Source organism: Ctenopharyngodon idella, chromosome 12 (assembly GCF_019924925.1).
Source record: "Ctenopharyngodon idella isolate HZGC_01 chromosome 12, HZGC01, whole genome shotgun sequence".
In the NCBI taxonomy this organism is placed as follows: Eukaryota; Metazoa; Chordata; class Actinopteri; order Cypriniformes; family Xenocyprididae; genus Ctenopharyngodon; species Ctenopharyngodon idella.
This window is the reverse complement of record NC_067231.1, coordinates 12,916,234-12,939,481: the sequence shown is the minus strand read 5'-3', so window position 1 is coordinate 12,939,481 and position 23,248 is coordinate 12,916,234. Positions and strand designations below refer to the sequence as shown.

The 23,248-nt window shown below is 35.9% G+C and overlaps 1 protein-coding gene across 2 annotated transcripts; it reads left to right on the top strand.

Annotated features, from left to right (window-relative positions):
• Positions 1–772: 772 nt before the first annotated feature.
• On the top strand, positions 773–22,704 carry ptenb (phosphatase and tensin homolog B). 2 transcript variants are annotated; one of them, XM_051914007.1, is made up of 10 exons: positions 773–1,470; positions 5,031–5,115; positions 6,796–6,840; positions 7,147–7,190; positions 7,311–7,549; positions 11,318–11,459; positions 16,371–16,439; positions 16,823–16,989; positions 18,553–18,774; positions 18,925–22,704. In XM_051914007.1, exons 1-10 carry the CDS (start codon positions 1,392–1,394, stop codon positions 19,099–19,101), a joined length of 1,269 nt encoding a protein of 422 aa, XP_051769967.1. In that variant the 5' UTR covers positions 773–1,391; the 3' UTR covers positions 19,102–22,704. The 2 variants fall into 2 exon arrangements, with proteins under 2 accessions (XP_051769967.1, XP_051769968.1); XM_051914008.1 differs by lacking the exon at positions 16,371–16,439 and having other exon boundaries at positions 774–1,470.
• The last annotated feature ends 544 nt before the right edge of the window (positions 22,705–23,248 follow it).

Here is a 23,248-nt window from a genome sequence, read left to right as displayed (position 1 = left end):
TGACATTGTAATAACCACGAACATTCATTCTAGACTTTTCTGACAGATGGCGCTGTACAATAACGATTTGCCATCTGAAACGCAGCTAGAACTCTCCGTTCCGTCCTTGGGGGCAAAATACACATTTGAGCAAATGGAACAGAACACACTTATAACATTGATACATGGTTACATTAAATTTACATCATACGTTGGCGCAATTAAGTTCTATTATTTCAATTATAATTGCCAAATGATGTGCTTGTGCCTTTATGCAGTAACTTACTTTTCTGCTTGCGTAAGCATTTCAGTAATTTCCTGCCTTCTATTGCAGGGTAGTAGAGGCATTGGTGAGGGGGGTAACTAGATGCATTCTGATATTTTCCCCGTATACAGTATTGTTATAAAAATACAGCTACAAGTTGGTCTTTTCAGTCATGGTGTGCCAAACCAATAAATAATTCTTTCAAACGAAACGAGAATGCTGGTGCGTAATAACTACATTACTGAATTGAAATCTGATATAAAATATTGGAAACTTCCCTCATTTCTGTACACACGTGACCCTGGAACAAAAAGTAGTGCGCTGTCTGTATTCTTCCGCTTGCTGTAACCATAAAAAAATAGTTGATGTATTTGTTAATTTAACGTCATAACAGTTCAACATGTGTACCTAATAATTTGTGTATTTATATTCTGAAATACAGAAAAAAATCATTGGCGTAATTATAAAATACTGCATTCATGGGACTATTTGGCACAGCGGATGAATATGTTGTCCGAACGTCACCTTTTTCAATGGGAAGCCATGATGGAAGTTTGAGAGTTTAACAGGGGAGAAGTGAAGGAAAGGAACCGGATTGGAGACCGCTCCTACGCGACATTTAAATATCGAGTTTTTAATTTCTTGGTGGAGGCTGTCACCTTTCATTTCATGTGTTGGAACCTGGGCATCGTGGATTGTTGTATGTTCGATGGCTTTTATTTTTTAAGGATGTGTAGACGAGCTAGCGCGCTAGCCGTTGAAGCTAGCGGCTAGACGGAGCGCGAGCTGAGTGCGAGCGGGGCTCTGACAACCGTGGAAGCGCCCGGAGAGGATCCTCTCTCCGCCTTTGCGCTCAATCACGGCGGCTACGGTGCGACCAGAGACTTGTCGTGCTCTAGAAATTCTGCAATTCGAGACGTGGGAAGTTGCTTATCGTTTTACCCGAGGCTCTTCTGAGCCGAGGAGGGCATTTTGGAAGCCGGGCCTGTGGTGGTTTGGAGCGAGGCCCTTGATGAGAGAGGCACAGCAGACTCCATTCTAGCTAGCAGGGGGACTGCGAAACCAGCAGAGCATAAAGACGACGTATCGTCGGAAAGCAACAATACTCCCTCTCACACTAAAAACCCTACAGACTCCTTTCACAGCAATGGCTGCGATCATAAAGGAATTTGTCAGTCGAAACAAAAGGAGATACCAGGAAGATGGGTTCGACTTGGACTTGACCTGTATCCTCTTTGATCAATCAAATGTCCCTGTTCTGTCTATTGTGTAGAAACCAGTGTCTGCAATGAAGGTAATGGCTTGCATCTTGTTTCAAATCGAGAAATCTCAGACGTTTCATCTGAAGATACAGGGGGAAATGAGCGTTTGCTTATTTTAAATATTTTATTTTTATTTATTTTATTTTTTTTTTGCTGCTTTGCAAAAACTGTTTGCACTGGCACCTAGTCGGCGACTGAAGCTTGACATGATCTAGATCTATTGGTTTTTGTAACTGGATCAAGTCTAAGTCAGTGCAGTTTAGATTAATGTCAGTTGTCAATTTAACCAAGTTATCGAGTAGACAGAAAACCAACAGACTGCACGCACACTTATTTGTACAGTTGTCATTTGTACAGTTTTTCTGGGCTTGTCCGCAAGTTGCATGTGTAAACTACGATAAAAGCAACGCCAGCGAGGTTGTAAGATGTCATTTTCCCCTTCTTACGTAATCTGGTGTATCGATTGACGGCGAAACGCGTTCATTTCAACTCAAGGCTTCTCGCACGAAAACTGCAGTTTGGGGGTTTAAAACAAAAGATGCGTCGCGTAGAGGTCTTGCTGGTTTATATAATGCGATGGATTAGATGAAATACACAAGCGGTGTCACACAAAGAGCCGTTGCATCAGCTGCTCGCAGAAAATAGATCTCGCGCTCAACTTGGGTTTAGTTTTGATTGAGCAAAAATGTGTCCGTTCACACGCTTGCGAACAAAAGGAAACGCTTTTGTACGTGTGAAATATGTCTTTTTCGTAATCGCAGGAAGGGATTCGAGCAGTCTTGTTAAAGAGGGCTCCCTCTGTTGCGCTTTATTTTAGAAACGTCATTGATGCCTGCTCACTGTTATGTGCCATATGTCAATGTCATTTGTGACTTAAGCACAGCTACATTGTTGGTTTTGTGATGACTGTTATTTGGTGCTTTATATTCTTAAAGACGAAGTGCAAAGCATATGTGGTTTGATAGCTTGTTTTATTTCAGCTGGATTCAGTGTTATTGAAGATGCTTGTTGAGGTTCAGTCATAGTCCTGTTCACCTTCCTGTCCTAATCATTGTTGTCCTGTCAGGTGTAAAACATTAAGAAATAGGGCTGGAAGGACAGTTAGAGGGCAAAATAAAATGATTCCAGAGGTGCAGTTATTTCTGTAACACTGTAACAGTAGCAATAGGAATCTAACATGCTTTGGTGTATGTTTTGTCAAGAATTTTGAAATGTTAAGTGTATTTAAACGAATCAAAAATGAATGCTATTTTGCTTTAGCTTTAGTGTATTACATGAGTAACCTGTGAATGCATTGATTGAATGGACATCGATTTGCCCCTCTGTTCAGATGGTGTGTGGGTCCACTATATTGACACATTGCGTTGCATCATGCTATGCACTCATTCTGTTTAAAACACAAACACACACTGTCAGTTGAAGTGGAATGCAGGCCTCTAAATTCTCACAGAAGTTTTCAAAGAAATATGATGAATGACTTCATTCTTTTAGGCCCTTTTTATGATACTGATAAAGCAACACGGTACACAACACTTGATAAAATAAAACTTAATTGACCGCAAGTCCTTAAATATGTTTACTAGACCTTTTTTTTTTTTTTTTATATAACTTGTGTAATTTAATCCTCGATTAGATTAAAATTGGCACAACACATCTATGGCTGGAGAAACTGGCCTTATGAATGCTGTAAAGCTATTGTTCTTAAATGTACACAGAGCTTAACAATAAGGATTTTTTTAAATAATAATTTATATTGCCCTGCCAGAATTTTCACTGACTCCACTGCAAAAACTGACCCATTTATTCAAGATTAATGGATTTATAATTTTCAATAAAAAAATGAATAATTATTTAGATTTCTAATTTTAAATAAAAGCTTTACATTATATTATATGCTATAGACTCAGTCATGGCATACATTGTCATGATTTGTTGAATCTTACAGGACTTTCACAAATTATTATTGATAGCTGAAAAAACGGCATTCAGGTCATAGATAATGTTAATTTGGTAACTCACAACAATATATCAGAGAACCACATATTCATGTTTGTGAGAAATAACTAATTATTTATTTTTCTTCAAATTGTTGAGCCATTTATTGTTGTGACCAGTTGGTTGCCATGATTGCCTTATTCAGTGTATTATGTTTGTAGCTCATTTACAGTTATGCATGCCATGTATCTTAAGAGATATGGTCAGATTCACTGTGACAAAAGGTCATGCTGATTTAAATTTGGATAATATTGTGCACATATCTTTGTAAGCTAAATGTCTTTGGTATGCATGTTTCTGCATATTTTGGTCTGACAATTTATATAGGGAACGTTTTAAAAAAAAAAAAAAAAAAAAAAAAAAAAAAAAAAGCAACACATTTGTGTTATTGGTGAATATCCTGACTGCTTGAATTGTACAAGATCTGGTGTTTACTAAACACGTGCGTTTCTGTTCAGTGTGTTTCAGACTTTAGTTTAAAGAATCCTTTTGTTTTCTGGGCCATTAAAATGCAGACCCATAGCATGTTTCACAAGTTAACATGCATATTATGTGTCATGGGTATGTGAATCTCTTGGCATCCTAACCTTTTAATGTTTTATAACCTGATTTTTGAGTCTATATATATTAAAATTAAAGATCTCTCTATGGCTTATAAGAATCACACCATCTCTGAGCTCATATCCAGATAGGTGTCAATTTTTTTTTTTTTTTTTTTTGCTGAAATGTCAAGTTTGCCAGATCAGGAGTGAGAACCACATGCTACACCATCTGAGAACACAGGAAGATGTTTCTAGTCCAGACCAGATGTTTCTTTTTTTTTTTTCTTTCTGTCAGAAATCATAGAATGATTTTATTGTTTGAGAGAAATTGTAAAAAAGGATACAAATTTATATATAATATATATATATATATATATATAATTACACAATTATTTATTTATTAATTATTTTTTTGTATTTCCAAAGTTACATTTTTGAAGTAAATAAACAGTCATGAGTCTCTTTTTGGTAGAATTTCTCTGCTACTATCAGGTCTGTAATTCATCTGCTGTATCAGGGTCTGATTAGATTGTTTTTAATAATAAAGATCTGCACGTGTATGTCAGGCTCAAGGAGTGATGCACTCGTTATGGAAAGGTGAGGAAGGAAAGTGATTCCAGGCTGGGTTGAGGCACAGTGTGATTTATTTAGTGCCCCTGTGTGGCCCTCTGGGTTAGAGGTCTATGCATTGGTCTTACAGCGAGCACCATCTGTTCTATATTACCCAGAATTCTGTTATCTGAGCTCTCATTGCACAACTAAAAAGTAAAGCGCTGCTTTAGTGGGAATGCTGAAGTTCTCTGCTGAAATGCTGTGCTGCTCTGCATTGTTCCCTCACATCGTAATAATTGTGTAAGACAAGCAGCCAGTAGACTTTATAAATAGGTTCATGTTTAATCAGATGATTATAGTTTTTTTTTTTTTTTTCTTGTCCATATCAATTTCCCTAGAAAGACTAATGTAGATTTCCCTAACGCTGCTACCCAGATATATATCCTAATATTATTGCCATGGGCTTTCCTGCTGAAAGACTTGAGGGTGTCTACAGAAACAACATAGACGATGTTGTTCGGTAAGTATTCACTTTGTATTGTCTCGGGAGATTTGGTCAGAATAACCTTTCCATGTCTGTGAGTCACTTAACATTTACAACCCATGTTGTAGCAAAAAAAGCTAAAGCTGCTGTGGTCTTTACAGCTGTATTGGACTAGGCCTGTCACATAATGCATCCTAAACCTCTGAAATTATCTTTTGCACTGCTTTTGAGTTTGCATTGTGGTGGTCACATTCATTGATGTTTTAAGAAATGTGTAACTAATGGTAGACACGTGTAGACAGTGTGTCATTCAGTATGACATTCCAGTCATGAATAAATTGCATTTGTGATGTAAATAGGTTGAGAGTAAATATTAAACTTGTCTGTGCAGAAAAAGGGTTTTTTCAGTTTAAAATAATGATTTTGCTTACTTTCGTTCCAACAATTAAGTGCATTAGACATTTATTTTCTAGTCATCCATAGTTTCTGTGACATTTATGTCTGAAGCCCAAAGTATGCTTTGGTTTTTATGCTTACGCGGGGGTCCGCATACAGTGCGCGTGACGGAAATTTCGTCATCAGAATAGTATTCTTGCTGCCCTATATATATATTATATATATATATATATATATATATAATTTTATTTATTTATTTATTTATTTATTTTTTTTGTAACCACATGTACTTTGTACATGCCCTATGAATTTGTTTTGCACTAATCGGTTGTTCCACAAGGTGACAACACTGGCCTGGGCCGTTGTTTCACAGGAGAAAATGAAACTAGAGACGAAACAACAACAACAAAATACCAGGGAGCGCAACAACAGCAGACACCCGCATTGTGTGTTTGTGTGAGGGGTCATGAGATCGATAAAAATGTCCTTGAATTCTGACATAACTTCTGGAGAAAAATAGTGCAGACACTGGACAAAGATGAAACCTTCTAGAGCGCATGCATTGACGATCTGCTTTCATGCACGCTATTAAATGGAGTATACTTTGAAAAGCTATGGGTCCTACTGTACGCATATGCAAACGTACACTTAAAAAAAACAAAGCATACTTTGGGCTTAAGACTTATGGGTGAAATTACCTGTAGATGATTTCCTTTATGCAAAATCGTGTATTGAAATAGTTTGGCACAATTTGTAGAGTGTAGGGAGACACCCTCATGTTGTTCCAAACCCATAAGAGTTCTGTTCATCTTTGATATGCATGAAGATATTTTTTTGTGAAACCTTAGAGATTTTATTTCCTGCCATTTAAATAGTCTCTTCCACCAAAACTTTGAAGGTTCAAAATGTTCATAAAGAGATAAGTAAAAGAAATCCATATGAATCGAGTGCTTTAATCTTCTGAAGTGACACAGTCGCTTCACATAGTTAATTCAGGCTTTTATTCACATATAAACTTTGATCAATGCACATACATAAAGTACATCAGATATGGTAAATCTAGCTGTTGGTTGTACTTGCTTGACGACGAGAACCAATGAGGTTTGCTCCCCTCGGTCATGTAAGCATGTTTGAGCTTGGATTTATTAACTTTTTGAAGCATCATTTTTGATAGAGGGACAGATATTTGTCAAATTCCATTAAATAATAAAGGATTTGAAGCAACATGAAGGAGAGTAATTAATGACAGTTTTTTTTTTTCCATTTTAAGGGTGAACTATTCCTTTAACAAAAGTTAACAATGTTTTTCTCTTTTTGCAGATTCTTGGATTCGAAGCATAAAAATCATTACAAGATATATAATCTGTAAGTGTTTCAAAAAACTTGTTCTGTAATATCAATTTTGTAAATGGGTTTTCATTTAACTGCTTTTACTGCTAGAATATTTCTTCCAATTTGATGTTATAAAAGCAAAAAAGCTGAAATCATGTTCAATTGAAGGTTGAAGAAAACAAGCTGTTTGATCATTGTGAATGGAGGGCATTGTCATTGCACATAGTTCTGTTATTTAGCTGAGATTGTTCTGTTGGTTTTGGCATTGATGCCAAGTTCTTAGCAGAAAAGTGTTTCATTGAACTTTTGTACTTATCTGTTTTTCTTTGTATTGTTTAGATGTGCAGAAAGACATTATGATACTGCCAAATTTAACTGCAGAGGTAAGATGCTCGGATTGCAGAAATCAGCTCTTTACAGATGGTTTTGAAATGTGATATCACTTTTTGTGTGGTAATGATGATGAAGGTCTCTCAATTTAACTCATTATTTCTCTCTTGCAGTTGCACAGTATCCGTTTGAAGACCACAATCCTCCTCAGCTAGAGCTTATTAAGCCTTTCTGTGAAGATTTGGATAAGTGGCTCAGTGAAAATGACAATCATGTGGCTGCCATTCACTGCAAAGCTGGAAAGGGACGTACGGGTGTCATGATTTGTGCGTACTTATTACACCGAGGCAAATTCAAAAAAGCACAAGAGGCTCTGGACTTCTATGGTGAAGTTAGAACCAGAGACAAGAAGGTGAAGTATATATTTTTGCTTTGTTTCTTTTTCCAAAAAACTCCTCACTCAAGTTCTGAATTGCTTTTGTATAGAAATGTAAATCACAACAACAAACGTTTTGATACATTTTATCTTTTTAAAGTATTAGTTGTAATAGTCCAATGTCTGTTAGAACCTGTTTTGGTTATCAAAAATGATGACACCACAAGCTTTGTGAAATCATTAAAGACAACATGAAATCGCATTCCACCCTAATCACTTTTATGTTCCTAGTCTTACTGTGAGAGAAGAAATGTTTTCAGCCTCATCAAATTGTAATGTTTTTGCATACTGATGAAGTTACACCAAGACTGTTCTATAAGTATTATCATCATATTAATAATATCATAGCCTAATGTGTTTCAATCCAGTCAAGTCCCGATGATAATAAATCAGCTATCAACTTTTTCAGCGGCCTTTATTCTGGAAGTATTTTCCCTTTAATTTTTCACAGAGATTTTTAAAAAAGTATTTGTTAAAGAGTTCTAAACCATGTACAAAACCAACCAACTACCTGGTGAATTACAATCCAAAAAGTATTTGAAAAACGGACAAAAAGGCTTCAACAAAATCATATACTATCAATTAACAACCTCGTAGCTCGCAGTAGGTCTGTTTTTAAAGGTTTAAGTTATCAGTGTTTCCCATTTATTGCCTAGACTCTGCCGACCCGCCATACTATAATCTGTCCTGCCACAGTTGAACCGAAAAATATTTTTAAAGTCCCCCTGCAGTCAATAATTTTATCCCTTAAAACTTGTCTTTGATAATCACAATTACATTTTTTTTCTTTGAAAATTTTCTTTTTAATGTTGCATCGCACCACGCCGCAACAGCTAAAAGCTGTCTACACTGAACGCGACAAACCGGCCGTTGCAAAGCACTTGGATTGAATTTGTTGTCCATCCATTATAATGTGCTCTATATTGTCTTTTGACGCGTCACGTCGAATTGTTCGCGTCCAGTGTAGACACGTGTAACTCGTTTCATTCGTTCTGGTTGAATAGTGTTGGTGTTACAGGGCCTGAATTATGGCATGGGGTTGTGGGTATTGTGGATAATTTCTTATTAGCGCAGGTTTCACACTCTGACCAAAAGTGCGCAGACCCCTGATCTAGCCGCCTCTCAAACAGCTCACAAGTACCAAATTAAGTTGTTTTTTTTGTTTGTTTTTTGTGGCTTATTGTGCTTAAATGGTAAATTATGTCAAAATGCCCATCTTGGCGAGTATTCTAATAAACGCAGTCAGTTTTGGAATATAAATTTCATTTTTACAATCAAGACTATCCAGTGTTATTTTTTTTGACATTTAATTACTTTACTTTCTGTAAATTCAGCTTTTATTTCTTAGCTGAATATTACTGTTAGACCCACCTGAAAAACTTGAAAAAAAACCCACCTGCTTTTCATTTGTCTCATTATTCTATTGTATTTATTTGTGCTATCATTTGCAGTTTATTTGTTCTTATTTTATTACTGACCATTTAGTTCAGAGTTTCAAATAAAGCAACAAAATGACCCAAATTATTAAAAAACATGAGAAGATAATAAAAATATGTATATGTATTTTTCCCATAGGTTTCAAGGTATCGTATCAAGTTAGAAATTCCATTATTGTGACAACATTAGTATACGTGGATACATGAATGTGCAAATTAGTCCTCACCTCCACACAGTCACACTTGCTCGGACTGCCTGATCTACTCGGTCAACTGTAGTAGACGCTACACAGTGGCATGTGGTAATACTGGTTTAATTCAGTGGTTTGAAACAGAAACTGATTCAGGAAAAAGAAGAGGAAGATCAAATTATACAGGCAAGCCTGGTTCTACGGGGGTTCTTGAGGGTGCTAAGCACAATCAAACAAAAGCAACAGCACCCTCATTTGATACTGTAATAATATCATATTGCCGAAACAGATTTGGTAAACGCTCCAGTGCATATTTGTGTTTGCGCTCTGGAGAACATCAAATGTTTCTATTTACAATGTGTTTTTGCAGCTATGAGCAATGTAGCCAATCACAGACATGTTTGTTGATCTCTTGAATGCAGTGGCCAATCAGGGGTTTTTAATTTAGTCAGAATCTTCAGACGTTTTAAGCGGTGGTAAAGTTTTTGCTCAGCATTGAGTTCTGCATGATCATGAATCCTCTCATCATAACAAAGTGTAGACATGAAGTAAATAAAGAGATTTATGCAGTATAGACAACTATTTTGATTATAACAGACTTTGTGAGATTGCGAACTGAGATGAGTAATTGTCTTTTTAGGCTATATATAATACATTCAGAAATTAAATAAAAGTCGGCACATAAGGGTTATTCTTATGATTAGCCTTTGGCTTGACTACATTATCAAACAGCTAATAACCGGTTGCTAATGTTACTTTTCCATTTGCCATCTCGGAGTCGGACAGCTTGTCTTCTAAAAATCAGCGTCCCTTAAAATAATGCCCCACCCCACACGTTGACACAACTCGTTACATGTTCATGACAGAAGGATTTAGGGGCGGTTTCAAACCATGTTTTTGAGACTGTCTTTGGTACACTGCTGTTTTACGGAGAAAATACTCAGCATTAGTGTTGACTGAATTTGCTCAAGGTTTGTCTTAACGCATATTAAAAACACCACAGACATTTAAACAACATTAAAAACTTGATTTTCATAAACTTCTCATAATAGATCTCTAACTTAAATTTTGTGCTATTGCTTTGGCAAAGTATCTGTCAAATGAACAAACAGAAAAAGAATTTGATATGGCTTAGTGCCCTCAGAGTGGCTTGGTTCACAGCAAAGTGCAGCAAACTCCATCTCTGCATGTGATGTGAGTTTAATGTCCATTTGGGAACTCATCGAGCACCATTTATGCATTTTCACAGTTACATAATTTCTAGAATTTTTTTTTTTTTTTTTTGTGGCTAGATGATTACAGCATTTCATTATATTTGTAATGAGATTGTTTTCACAAAAATTGCCAAAATAAAAGCTCAACAGCAGTTTTCCAGCAAAATAAAAGCTCAAGTGTTTATCTCTTGCAAACAAAGAAATTAAGACAAAAGTATTGTAATTTTCTAAATATGATTAAATATTTATTTATTTTTAGTGCATTTGTTTTACATTAAATGTTAATATATTAATATGGGTTAATAATAATAATACAAAAGTATTATTTTTATTAATTGTTTATAAAAATTGTTTGGCTTCCTAAAACACCAATATGAATGTAATGTTGACTGAGACTATCACAACTATATCATGTACAAAAAAATTCATTAGAGGAACCAAGGTCCCTGCTCCATAGTCTTACAAAGTCCTGTGTGATCAAATCAGTTCCCCTATGGAGAAAATGAATGGGATTTTTAATCTTGGAACCCAACTGTTACATCGTACACTCTTACAAAACAAAGGTTCTTTATTGGCATCAGTGATTCCATGAAGAACATTTACCATCCATTGAACCTTTCCATTGCACAAAAGGTTCTTTAGATTAAAATGTTCTTTAAACTAAAAAAAAAAAATGGTTCTTTTAAGAGCTGCTCACTAAAATGTTCTTTGGGGAACCAAAATTATTGTTCTGTGGCATTGCTTTAAAAAAAAAAAAAAAAAACCTCCCTTTTGGAATCTTTATTTTTAAGAGTGCATTACAGAAGTATATTGCAAATGTGTCATGTTGCCTTTAATGACTCAAATCTGGTGTTGAGGCCACGGAGATGTTTGCATTAACACTGTGGGTTTGCTATTTCACAGGGAGTGACTATTCCCAGTCAGAGGCGATATGTGTACTACTATAGCTACCTTCTGAAGAATAAGCTGGAGTACAAACCTGTGGCCTTGCTCTTTCACAAGATGGTGTTTGAGACAGTGCCTATGTTCAGTGGAGGTACCTGCAGTAAGTGCTCTTTCTCTTTTTGTCTATCCAGCACTGTTGTTTATATTGTATTATCATCTGTCTTGGGTGATTAGATCACAAGTTTTCAGGTGAGATGTATTGCTGTATACACCTGGTGTTAATTTGCACTTCACATGTGTCTTGACTTTTCCAACTTTATTGATCAGGTACTTTCTTTTAAATGTACACATACTAGGGTTGCTCGATAATGGCAAAAATCATGATTATTTTGGTCAATATTGAAATCACTATTATTTAACATGACTATTGGTGGGAGATACGATCGGTCTTATTTCATGATATGAGTAATTTTAGATATTAAAATTTCACAATTATCAATAGCCTACTTCAAAAGCTAATAGGTTAACTAAAGTAAAAGGTCCTCAAAACCGTTATAGAAGACAACTAAACTGTCAGCAATACAATAAGAGCAAAGAAACTAATTACAGATGGACAATTAAATACAAAAGAACAAAAATACAAATTAAATAAACAGTACTATAATTTAAGGAAGATGTACTAACAATTGTATTCAGATAAGTAATAGCTTACAACAGAAACTGAATAAAGTAATCAAATGTAAAATAACACTGCATAGTCTTCACCCCAAAATGAAAATTGTCATTAAATACTCATCCTCATGTCGTTCCAAACTCGTAAGGCTTTCGTTCATCTTCGGAACATAAATGAAGATCTTTTTAATGAAATCTGAGAGATGTCTGTTTCTCCATTGACTGCCTTTGCAACGAACACTTTGATGCTTCAGAAAGATCATAAAGAGATCGGTTATCTTGTTTTCATAATCTTTGTAAACGGAAATCGAAAATCAATTATGGTTCATCGCACAGCCCTAACACGTACCCTGCAAAGTTTAAAACTCTTGTTTTAGTTTAGTGGATGATGAATAGGTTAGTTGGAGGTCCTTTGTTTTCCAGGAAGCATTAGCTTTTACAGGACAAATGCAATGTTGGAACATGCAATTCTAAGTACAGGCCATTTCACAAGGGATGCGCAATTCGCAAATGTCTATGTCTGTTTCGATGAGATGCACATAGTAAATCACAGGCAGTTTGCTGGCAGCGCACAAGCAGTGCTCGTACACACAAAGTCTTGCTGTTTTTGCATGCTCTAGAGAACATTTCTCTGAGTTGTTTCACTTCAGTTTCAGAAAACATGGAGACAATAATACTGGATTGTATTTGTTACATACAAGCTTCATATTATTTATTACAGAACTGTCTCTGAAAAGTGCCATACAGTGCCATACAGAAACATACATATTAAACATCTGTGGCATGGGAGTGAATAAATTGGTTTACCAGATACCAAAGTATAAAATAAAGGGTAAGATTCCAAATTTCAGCCAAATTCAACAATTTACATCGTTTAATCTTAAACTTTTTTTCATCATCGCTTGACCCATTAATATTATCACTTACTATTCTATATATCTATTTAAAAAAAAACACCTTGCTACGTGTGTGCTAGACTAACTGGAACTAGCACTTACATATTGTTGCCCTATTGTTGGTTTGATTGCTTCTATTCTCATTTGTAAGTCGCTTTGGATAAAAGCGTCTTCTAAATTATTAAATGTAAATGTACTATAAATGTATAAATGACATATTAGGGCTTTTTAGTAACAATATTTTTTGATTTTGTTGCTTTTGAAATGAATCACTCTAAGCTTTCAAATTCTTTAAATTTTATAATGAAATTCAAACAATACCATTTTGATGCACTTCAATATGGCATGACAGATTGCTGTAGTGCAAGAGTTCACATGAACTGATCATCTCTTCGGCTTTACTACTAGTTATAGCATGAACATGAAAAACACAAAATAAACATGAATGAACATCAGACATTATGAATTTGTGTTGGTACCCAGTCCTAGTGTGTTGTTAAATTGAAAATGTGCAACAGGCTCAGGCAGATCAGATTGGTTGGATGTTGAAAAGAAGGTAAGGTTAGTGAAACCATTTTTTTTTTTGTGATGTTTTTGGAAGAAGTCTCATATGCTAACAAAATTTATTTAATAACAAATAATAAAGAGAATAGACAATAAAATAAAAATAATAGAATAAAGTAATACATATATAGACAAAAAATATATCAATAAATGTATTGTTCCACTCTGGAAGTCTTTTGCAGCTCATAGAACTGCTTGCAGGAAAGTTATGAAATTTAGCACACAGATAGAGGACAGTCTGAACCTTAACCACAGCAATTTTATAGTTTCTAACTCAATCACTCTAGTGCAACCAACTGTACAAATTTGCACTCAGGTTTGTTAATAACTTTTGAACTGAAAGGGCTAGAAACAAAATAATTTTTTTCCTCTGATTCTTTGGCCCAAGGCTATTTGATTTTATTCGAATTTTATTCTGTCATGAAAATTTTCATGAACCAAATCATCTTCAGACCATGACAACAAAAAGTTATGGAATGGAATATGGAGTTGATTCGTCAAACTGTTCTCGAATAACACGCAAACGAATTTGACAAAGTGCACACCAAAATGGACTTGAGGCTATATCTCCACAATGCTTTAGCATATTCTGACTAAACTTGGTCTGTTTTATGACTACCTTGACCTGAGGGTACCTGCTCAGTTTTGGCGCAGTGCCACCTAGTGGTCAGGAGATATGAAAAATGTTTAACGATACCCAATTTTCCCATATCAGCCATTTTGTATTTGCTATATTTTACCAATGCATTGATGTATTGTTACGAAACTCTATATGTGCCATTGGCACCATGCCCTGAAGGTACTCAAAAAATTGAGACAGCGCCACTTTGTGGTCAAATTATAATTACATTTTCAAAAAATGCTAAAAGCTTTTTATTAGTTTTGCCTATTGTAATGAAATTGGTCTTATTAGATTCCTTGGGTCATGCCAAAAACATAGGGTGCGTCTCAGTCAGCTCCCTAGTTCAGTAGTCAGGGCATTGATCAGGGAGTCAGCCATTTTAAGGGCTGTCTCAGTCGCAGAATCCTTCCAGGGCACTGAAACTTTCACTCCCTAAAAAGTCCCACAATGCACCATGAAAACCAGGAAGCATCAGTGCTCACTGTGTTCCCTTAACGGAAGTTTTGAAGCGCTGAGCCAACCTGCTACACATACTTTTTCAAAATCCTCCTAGACCGTTTGTCCAATTTTCACCAAATTAGAGTCAGACCATGCCGGTAAAAAAGATGGATTTCGCGCCGATAGACAAAACCGTTTTCATATACCAGATCAACAAATTTGATGGCTTGATGCCAAAATGACTATCTCTGCAATGCTTTGCATGCATTGCTAGACAGGTAATAAACATAATCTAGCTAACATTTATAATTTATTTACATCTTAAATGTTGCACATAAGTAAAGTATTTATCATAATGTACTTTAAATAACATTAAAACATATGTCAGAAAGATATCAGTTCTGCTATTGTTCATAAATGGCAGTAGTGATGTACTATGAGGACATTATCGTGTCGCTGGAAATACAAAAAGTCTTAGGAATCTAGGGTGCTGATTGAGATGCACACATCGTCACCTTATTCTGACCACACCACATTGATTTGGTCACAGCGTCACCCATTGTTTGAAAGTGAAATTAAAATTAAATTAAATTACATGACTATTGATTTTATATTTATGATTTTTCAGCCATTTTGCCTAAAATCGTCCTAATATTTCTTTAATTGCTCATTGTTGCAGTTGGTCTGATGCTCCTACTAGCCATCCTGGCACGAGTTATCGTTTCACCTTTGTACTTGGCCCCTTAATTGCTGCTTGCAGCTATATTTCATTGTTATGGTAATAGGATGTCAAACTATCCTATAGGATGTGATAGGATATCAAATGATCATATCGGCCACCTTTAAATTGCTAAATGTGGGCTATTAGGCATAACGGTATTACAAATAATATCATCATGAATTTCTGTAAAGCTTCCTCCATTTATACCTTCATTTTAGCGCCGTCTGCTTGTGGTCGGATCATTTCAGACATTAATACCAGGTGTACACAGGGTTTCTGGAACTTGAGATCAAATCTCTCCTCCCAACCCCACCCCCCCAGCCACACACACACACACACACACACACACACACACACACACACACACACACACACACACACACACACACACACACACACACACACACACACACACACAAACACAAACACACTTCTCCAGTATTCACAGCTGCTTGCGGCTTTCCTTTTTGCTTCAACTGCTGTAAATTCTACTTTACAAATTCAAACTTCTGTCTTTTTCTATGCACCTAGACATTTAACCTTTATCCAGATAGACCTAATGTACTTCCTGGACTATTATATGTACTTTAGGCGTATAGCTCTGTCGTATTCAAAGAAAAGTGGCAAGAATGTGTAAAGATTTTCCAGGCTGCTCTACTTCAAGAGAGCCAACTCTTTACTTGGAGTGCAAGTTTGTCCAGTGGTGCTGTAGCACTGCATCCATGTCTCTCTGTCTCTGACTGTACCTCCTCCGGGCCCTATTCTGAACACATTCTTGGTGACACTGACCAAGCCTGCCATACTCGCTACAGACAGAAAGGCGCACAAGCTCCAGGATGGATCGTTCATGATGCTTTAGACAACCTACTGTGTGAAATTTGAACTTTATCCTCCATTACATTTTTATTTAGCAACTTATGTGTGAATTATTTTTTTAAAGAGCGTACCTCGTAAAGGGCTTCCAAATGATGTTGCACTTACGGTTTCCTCCATAGAGTCTTTTATGGCCATTAATATTTCAGTCCGGCACTGTTAAAACTCTGCATGCGTGTGTATTGTGTGTTAGCTCTGTTTAAACATTTCTTCACCTCATAGTGCCCTCTCTCTTGCTCTGGCCAGGCCACTGGACCGTCTTTAATCTCCTTCTTTTTTTCCAAGGGGATTCTGCTGTAAAAAGCAAGAGTGAGCAGATTCCACATGGGTTCAGAAAAACCAATTGGCACTGGGGTAACATCAGCTTTTTTTTTTTTTTTTTTTTTTTTTTTTTTTATATAAATGTTTCTCATTTTCTGCTCTGTTAGCCTAGCCAGTGTTGCTTTTGTAGAATGTGTTTGCCATGTATAAGTAAAAGCCCCTAATGCCACTTTTGGGTGGTCGTTTGTGATGTCTCATCCGAGGCAGATGGGAATCGTGGTCCTGGGTCAGCTGTTCTCAGAATAGGGCCCTTAGCATGCCACTGTTATTTTGTCTTTTCTGTATCAATTTTTCTGCTGTTTCTATTGTTTTCCTCTATGCTTCTCTTCTGTTTCATGTTAACAGATATGCACAAGCTTACATTTTGTTTGTCGCACAGAGCTGGAATGGCAATTACACATTGTTTTATTTCACAGATCCTCAGTTTGTTGTGTACCAGCTGAAGGTGAAAATCCACACCTCCAACCCAGCGAACACAAGGCGAGAGGAGAAATACATGTACTTTGAGTTTCCGCAGCCGCTGCCTGTGTGTGGAGACATCAAGGTGGAGTTCTTCCACAAGCAGAACAAGATGATGAAAAAGGTATGTGTCAGTTCTCTAATAGCCCAGAGCTCTCTTACAGATCTTTACCGCTTTTCTTTATTGCATCTTCTAGTTGTAAATGTAGCAATGAAATGATAGTTAAAAGGAAGGATGAATATTTAATTTATTTATTTATTTTTTGCTCAGTATTTCATCTTTTTTTAGGCATGAAATTTTATGATAGGAATGGATGTCATGTCTTTAATCTTATCGCAGTAAAGAATTAATATCATGATAATGGTATATATCACATTATAGTTCTTTTTGCTGGAAATTCAACTCAAATGTTGTTATATTTTATCACTTTTATTTATATTGTGCTTTATACAATACAAATTATTTCAATGCAGTTTTACAGTGAGAAACAGGAAATAATAATCATTGATGCAACCAGAATTCAAACAAATTATGTACAATATAATGCTATATATTAATAGAATTATGGTAGCACTTTACAATCTTTTTTTTAATATTAATGTATTAACTAACATCAACTAACAATGAGCAATACATATTTTTTTTACATTTATTAATCTTTGCTAATGTTAGTTAATAGAACTACAGCTGTTTATGTTAGTTCACAGTGCATTAACTAATATTAACAAATACATCTTTGATGTAAATTTATTGGTAAAAGGTTAACGTTACACACTAAGACTAATAAATACTAATAAATAATACTAGAAGTATTGTTCATTCTTAATGTTAACTAATGTTAACAAACTTAAATGTAAAGCGTTACCAGAGTTATATAGAATAAAATGCTCAAAAATACTACAGTACAAATGGAATGAAATGCAAAATGAATGAATACAAATGAGGTACTTGATCTCAGTTTATTAAAATAACTTATTTTTGAACTTGATTGAAGCAGAATATAAGATTATTCATAACAAATGAGTAAGTCTGGCATCAGCAGCAGAACAGCTTCTTATATGGTGGGGCGGTATAAAAACAATCATGTATGAGTAATTGGATATCACAGTAATGGTATATCATTATGTAGTGTGGTTTTTTTTTTTTTTTTTTTTTTTTTTTGGACATTGAACTTAATGTGTTATGTATTACATAACCATTAATTATATATTGAGTAAAATACTTAAAACAAATGAAAGGGTGTGAACCGGCTGTATTTGAGATTAAGTCTGGCATCAGAAACTGCTGTTGTGGTACAGCAGAATCTACACCACACATTCACACAATGTATTTCAATAACTCCAATTTACAACTACTGTACGTATATCCAACTTCACCCACGTGCATGGAGTACACATAAAGCAACGTATGGCAAATCTCCACCATTTGGTTGTTTATATTGTTGCCAAATACAAACTGTCCTATTGCCCAGTTCTAAACTGCTCAGTGTGGACTATAAGGCGTTAGATATTCTAAACATTAATATTATGAATTTCTTTAAATATGCTTTGAAGTAATGTGTATTGTGAAAGCACTATACAAATAAACTTGTTGTAATCGAAGACTTATTTTATAAGATGTTTTGCATTTTCTTATGTTATTACACTTCTTAATTGTATCTTTTATTTACTTATTTTTGTTAAACAGGACAAGATGTTTCACTTCTGGGTGAACACCTTCTTCATCCCTGGACCAGAAGAGAGCTCAGAGAAGGTTGAAAACGGAGGTTTAGTGAAGGAACTGGATGGAATCCAAGCCCCAGAACGGGTAGAGAATGACAAGGATTATCTAATCCTGACTTTAACCAAGAACGACTTGGATAAAGCCAATAAGGATAAAGCCAACCGATACTTCTCTCCAAACTTCAAGGTGAGTTAAGCACTGGTGCTATTCAAATGCTACCAAATGCTATTCATTCAGGTGTTAAACTGTGGTTGTATTCTCATCCAAAATTCCAACGTAAAAATGTTCAAATGGCTAAAATGTTCTTCTTTTTTTTTTTTTTTTTTTACCCATTAGGTGAAGCTGTACTTCACAAAAACAGTGGAAGAACCATCCAACTCGGAGGCCAGCACTTCTACATCTGTAACCCCGGATGTTAGCGATAATGAACCGGACCATTACCGGTATTCGGACACAACAGACTCGGACCCTGAAAATGAACAGTATGATGAAGAACAGATTACTAAAGTTTGAAATATTTTTATGGGAAGAAAAAAAAGAAACCATACGTAATAGAGTTGTATAAAGGAGAAAACTTGAATATGAACTGAAAGCAAGTACTCCCCCCTCCCCCCCCCCTTTTTTTTTTTTTTTTTTTTTTTTTACTTTTTTTTTTTTTAACTTTTTCCTCAAGCAGAAGTAGGACACGTCACACAAAACGCCACCAGTTTTAGGGACAAAAATGCTGACCAATTTTTTTGTTCATTTGCCCCTCTCCATGAAGTATCAACACTGATGTTCCGTGGAAAACGGCATCAGTAGCTATTATGTAAATACATGTTCATGCCGTAACACAAGAAAGGAAACCCAGTCAGGATGGGAGATTGTGAGATTGTTTATGGGAGAAATCCAGTGGAGATCGAAATTTGCTGCTCCATCAACCTGTTGACACCAAGGCCAGTGCTTTAATCAGCATTCATGCCCCCATGTCTGTCCTTCTTTAGTCTGTCCTACCTACTGTGAAACTGTTCTCATGCTGCTGGAAGGCCGCCACGTGTCAGTCGGGCTCTGTTGTGCAGTGGAATTTTTCAGTCTGCTTTCATCATTATTACCACTACTAAAGTGGAGGTGGTAATGATTCTTTTAAACTACATGACACCTTGGCAGTAAACACAACAAATAACTCCATGTATTATTATTATTATTATTATTATTATTATTATATATTTTTTTCCTCTTTTTTTTTTTTTAATGCAAACACACACAACACAACAGGGAAACCAGTGTTGCAATAATGTTGATCGAAGGTGTGCATGTTATTGGAATCAGTTTCCATGTTGTAAAATAAATAGTATACAATGTTTTTCTAAAAGAGGTTTCTAAAGTCATTTACAATTTGATTGTATTTGGGAGGAAGTCATTGCCATCACTCATTCTTCTGCAGATGGGATTTTAATCTATAAACAGTCCCTCAGTGGCACTTCATTTTTATAATTCACAAGTTTCCCCTTTAAAATTGGCACTTGTTTAAATCAGCTCTCACTGGATGGTTTTGTTTTCTGTTTCACTTCTTAAAGGTTCATGGTTTGAGCTCACTTTAGCTTCAGTCATAAAACTGTTGTGGGATACGGATCAATCTTGCGTGAGGGCTCCGTGTGGCCACGGTTCATTACAGTGATCACAGGTCAGATCGGGTTGATGGGGTACAGCATCTCATGTAATGCATGTCAACATGGAGGACGCCCTTTTCTGAATGTATCAACCTTGGATGCAAGTTTTGATTTGAATTCAACAGCATTCCCATTGTTTTTCTTTCTTTCTGGCTGTGTCAGACATCAGATCTTTGGCTCCCTATAAACATGTTTGTAGCCTTATCGTGCATGATCTAATGAAATCTGTATCATTTATCCAGCAATGGTGCTTGCTAAACTGCAAACTTACAATGCACAGTACAGCCGTTTCGGAGTGAAGAACCTCATGGTGCAAGCGTTCAAATGCACTGCGGTGCGTGTCGTAACTCTTAGTTGCACTTTGATGTGCGTAACCAATTAGTCTCCAACAGTTTGGTGTCCCTTACTAGCTAGAATTCATTTAGATTTTTTTTTTTCTTTTTTTTTTTCTTTTTTTTCTTGAACAGGCCTCGTTCCCTTTGGAATGAGCATAGTGCAGCTACGGATTTTACACAAAGTCTTGTGCTTGCTTCAGAAATATTAAAGCCCTATATATGAGAATATTTAAATGTATAATTTTCTTTTAAGCATGCCAAATCTTTTTTTTAACACCTGGCTGATGTGGCCAGACCAAAAAATAAAAATTAAAAATACACACACAAAAAAAAAAAAACCTTTCTCAGTCTCTTGGGCAAGAATCTTCACTAAGGGTAGTGAGTAAGCTGCCTTTCTCGTACTGTTAACGTTCAGGCTTCACTCTTCTCACCAGCCCTCTGCACACACCGTACATCTCGCCTTCCTTTAGAGAAAGATTACGTTTCCCTCATATGAGGAGGAGACCTGGCCTTCCTTCATGAGATTGTACACTAACCAATCCAGGAGTTAAAGCAAGCCTATCAAGGATTCTCATTTTGTTTACATTTTATCACATCACTGAAAACCTGCCAAAATTAAGCTTGATCATTTTTGTTTTATAATTTTCTTTGTGTTCAGAAGAGGAGGCGGGGCCCACGGGAGGTATTCTTTGCCTTACTTGAAGTTGACAATGCTTACTCTTCTACTGCTTTGATACCTACCATTCTGCCCAAGCACTGACTTATTTAAAGCTACTATAATAGAGCAACATATTGTACTAGACATTTGCACTGTTACAGGTCTTTGCAGGGTTTCAGTCAGCGGTCCACAGTATTTGTTTGTTTTTGTTTGTTTTTTTTTCTCTGGAAATGCTTTACAGCAATCAAAAGTAGGAGAATAGAGGTGAAAAGACGTAAATATTGTCTCTGTGCATCCCAATAGAATCAAATGTTTTTATTGACTGAAAATATTTTGTTTGTTTTTTTTAAGAAAGCATAAAATAGAAAAAAAATGAATAAAGCGACTATTTATGAAAGTATTCGTTAACATTCTGGCAAAGACCCTCTGCAGGTAGTCCCTCTAAATGTACGCTGATGTTTTTTGGATGTTTAGCGGTTTAATGTGACTTTACCGAAGAGTATCCCATGATGAGCTTTGATTTGAAGGGATAGTTCCCCCCAAAAATTGTCATTTCATCGCCCTCGTGTCATTCCAAACCTGTATGAACACAAAAGAAGATAACTGTTTTTGTCCGTACAATGAAACGCAGTGTTATTTTGGACCCCATTGACTTTCTTTTACTTCTGTTGTCCATATTATTAAAGTCATACAGGTTTGGAACAACATGAGGATGAGTAAATGATGACAGAATGTTCATTTTTAGGTGAATTATCCTTTTAAGCCTCAGCCCATCTCTGTGAAATGTGACGCATCACCTGCCATTTTGACAATTTAGCCACAGTACCTTTACACACAGACCCTCAGACATCCTGTACGTGGCACGGGTGTGTGGAGCTCACAGGCAGCATGAAATTAATTTTCAGCTTTAATGAAAAACAAAACGTCTTCAAAGGTGCCAGTGTATATGTTTCACGTCACTCTTTCTTAGCTGATTTGTGCAATATGTTATGATGCCTGTGGTTGCCACAAAGTGCCTCTTGTTTACAGTTGAAGAAAAGTACTCGCTTTAAAAACTGTCGTATAGGACATCATGTCATGCGTGCGGATGTATGGGGTGGTACTGTGCACTAAATCGTCCAGCTAGACTTGCAGCAGGGGGCCCTTTGGACTTCGGCCATGCTCCATTAGAAACCATTCTCCTCCTCAGAGGGTTTTTACAGTCACGTAATGTAAACGCGGTATATTTTCAGTCTCTTAAGCAAACAGCCTTACTCCGTTTCAGCCTGTTCAGATACTATTGTGCTGTGCAACAGTTGCTCTGTGTGTAATGCCTATGCACTGAGAATACACAAACCAACCATGTATGAAATATTGTACAGGTAATCATGTTGCTCATACAAATCACATGTTTGTTTGTAATTGTATGTGTAAACTGCCCTTTATCTTAGTGTTATAAACTCCACATAAATCCAATAAAGTCTCATTCTTGTCAGTTTGTTGTTTTTGACAGCATTTGATAGTTGTGCACTGAAGTTGCATGACATTGATTAGGGATGAATTAGGTTTTTTTTTTTTTTTTTTTTTTTTTTTTTTTTTTTGTATTTAAGGATAAATTTCAGCTTTATTAACTTTATTTTAGTGCACACTAAAAATGCTGGATTGTTTCAACCCATGTTTCGGTCAAATATGGACAAACCCAACTGTTGTGTTTGAATTTTTAAATTAAATTTCAAACCAATAGTTGGGTTTGTCCATATTTGACCCAAACATAGGTTGAAAGAACCCAGCATGTTACTCGTTACATGGAGTTATTATAGGAATAACTATTAATAATTACATGAAACTAACCTAACCTAAAGCAAACTCTAAGCCTAACTCTGTAGTAAGTGCTGGTGTTGTAGTCAAGACCAAGACAAGACCAGCACATTCATCTAAAAGATCCATATTTACTGCCTGAGAAAAATCGTATACTTTATCGATAATTGCAATTAGAATAAGACGTATAGAGCTTTTACCAATCAAATAAAATCACTAAC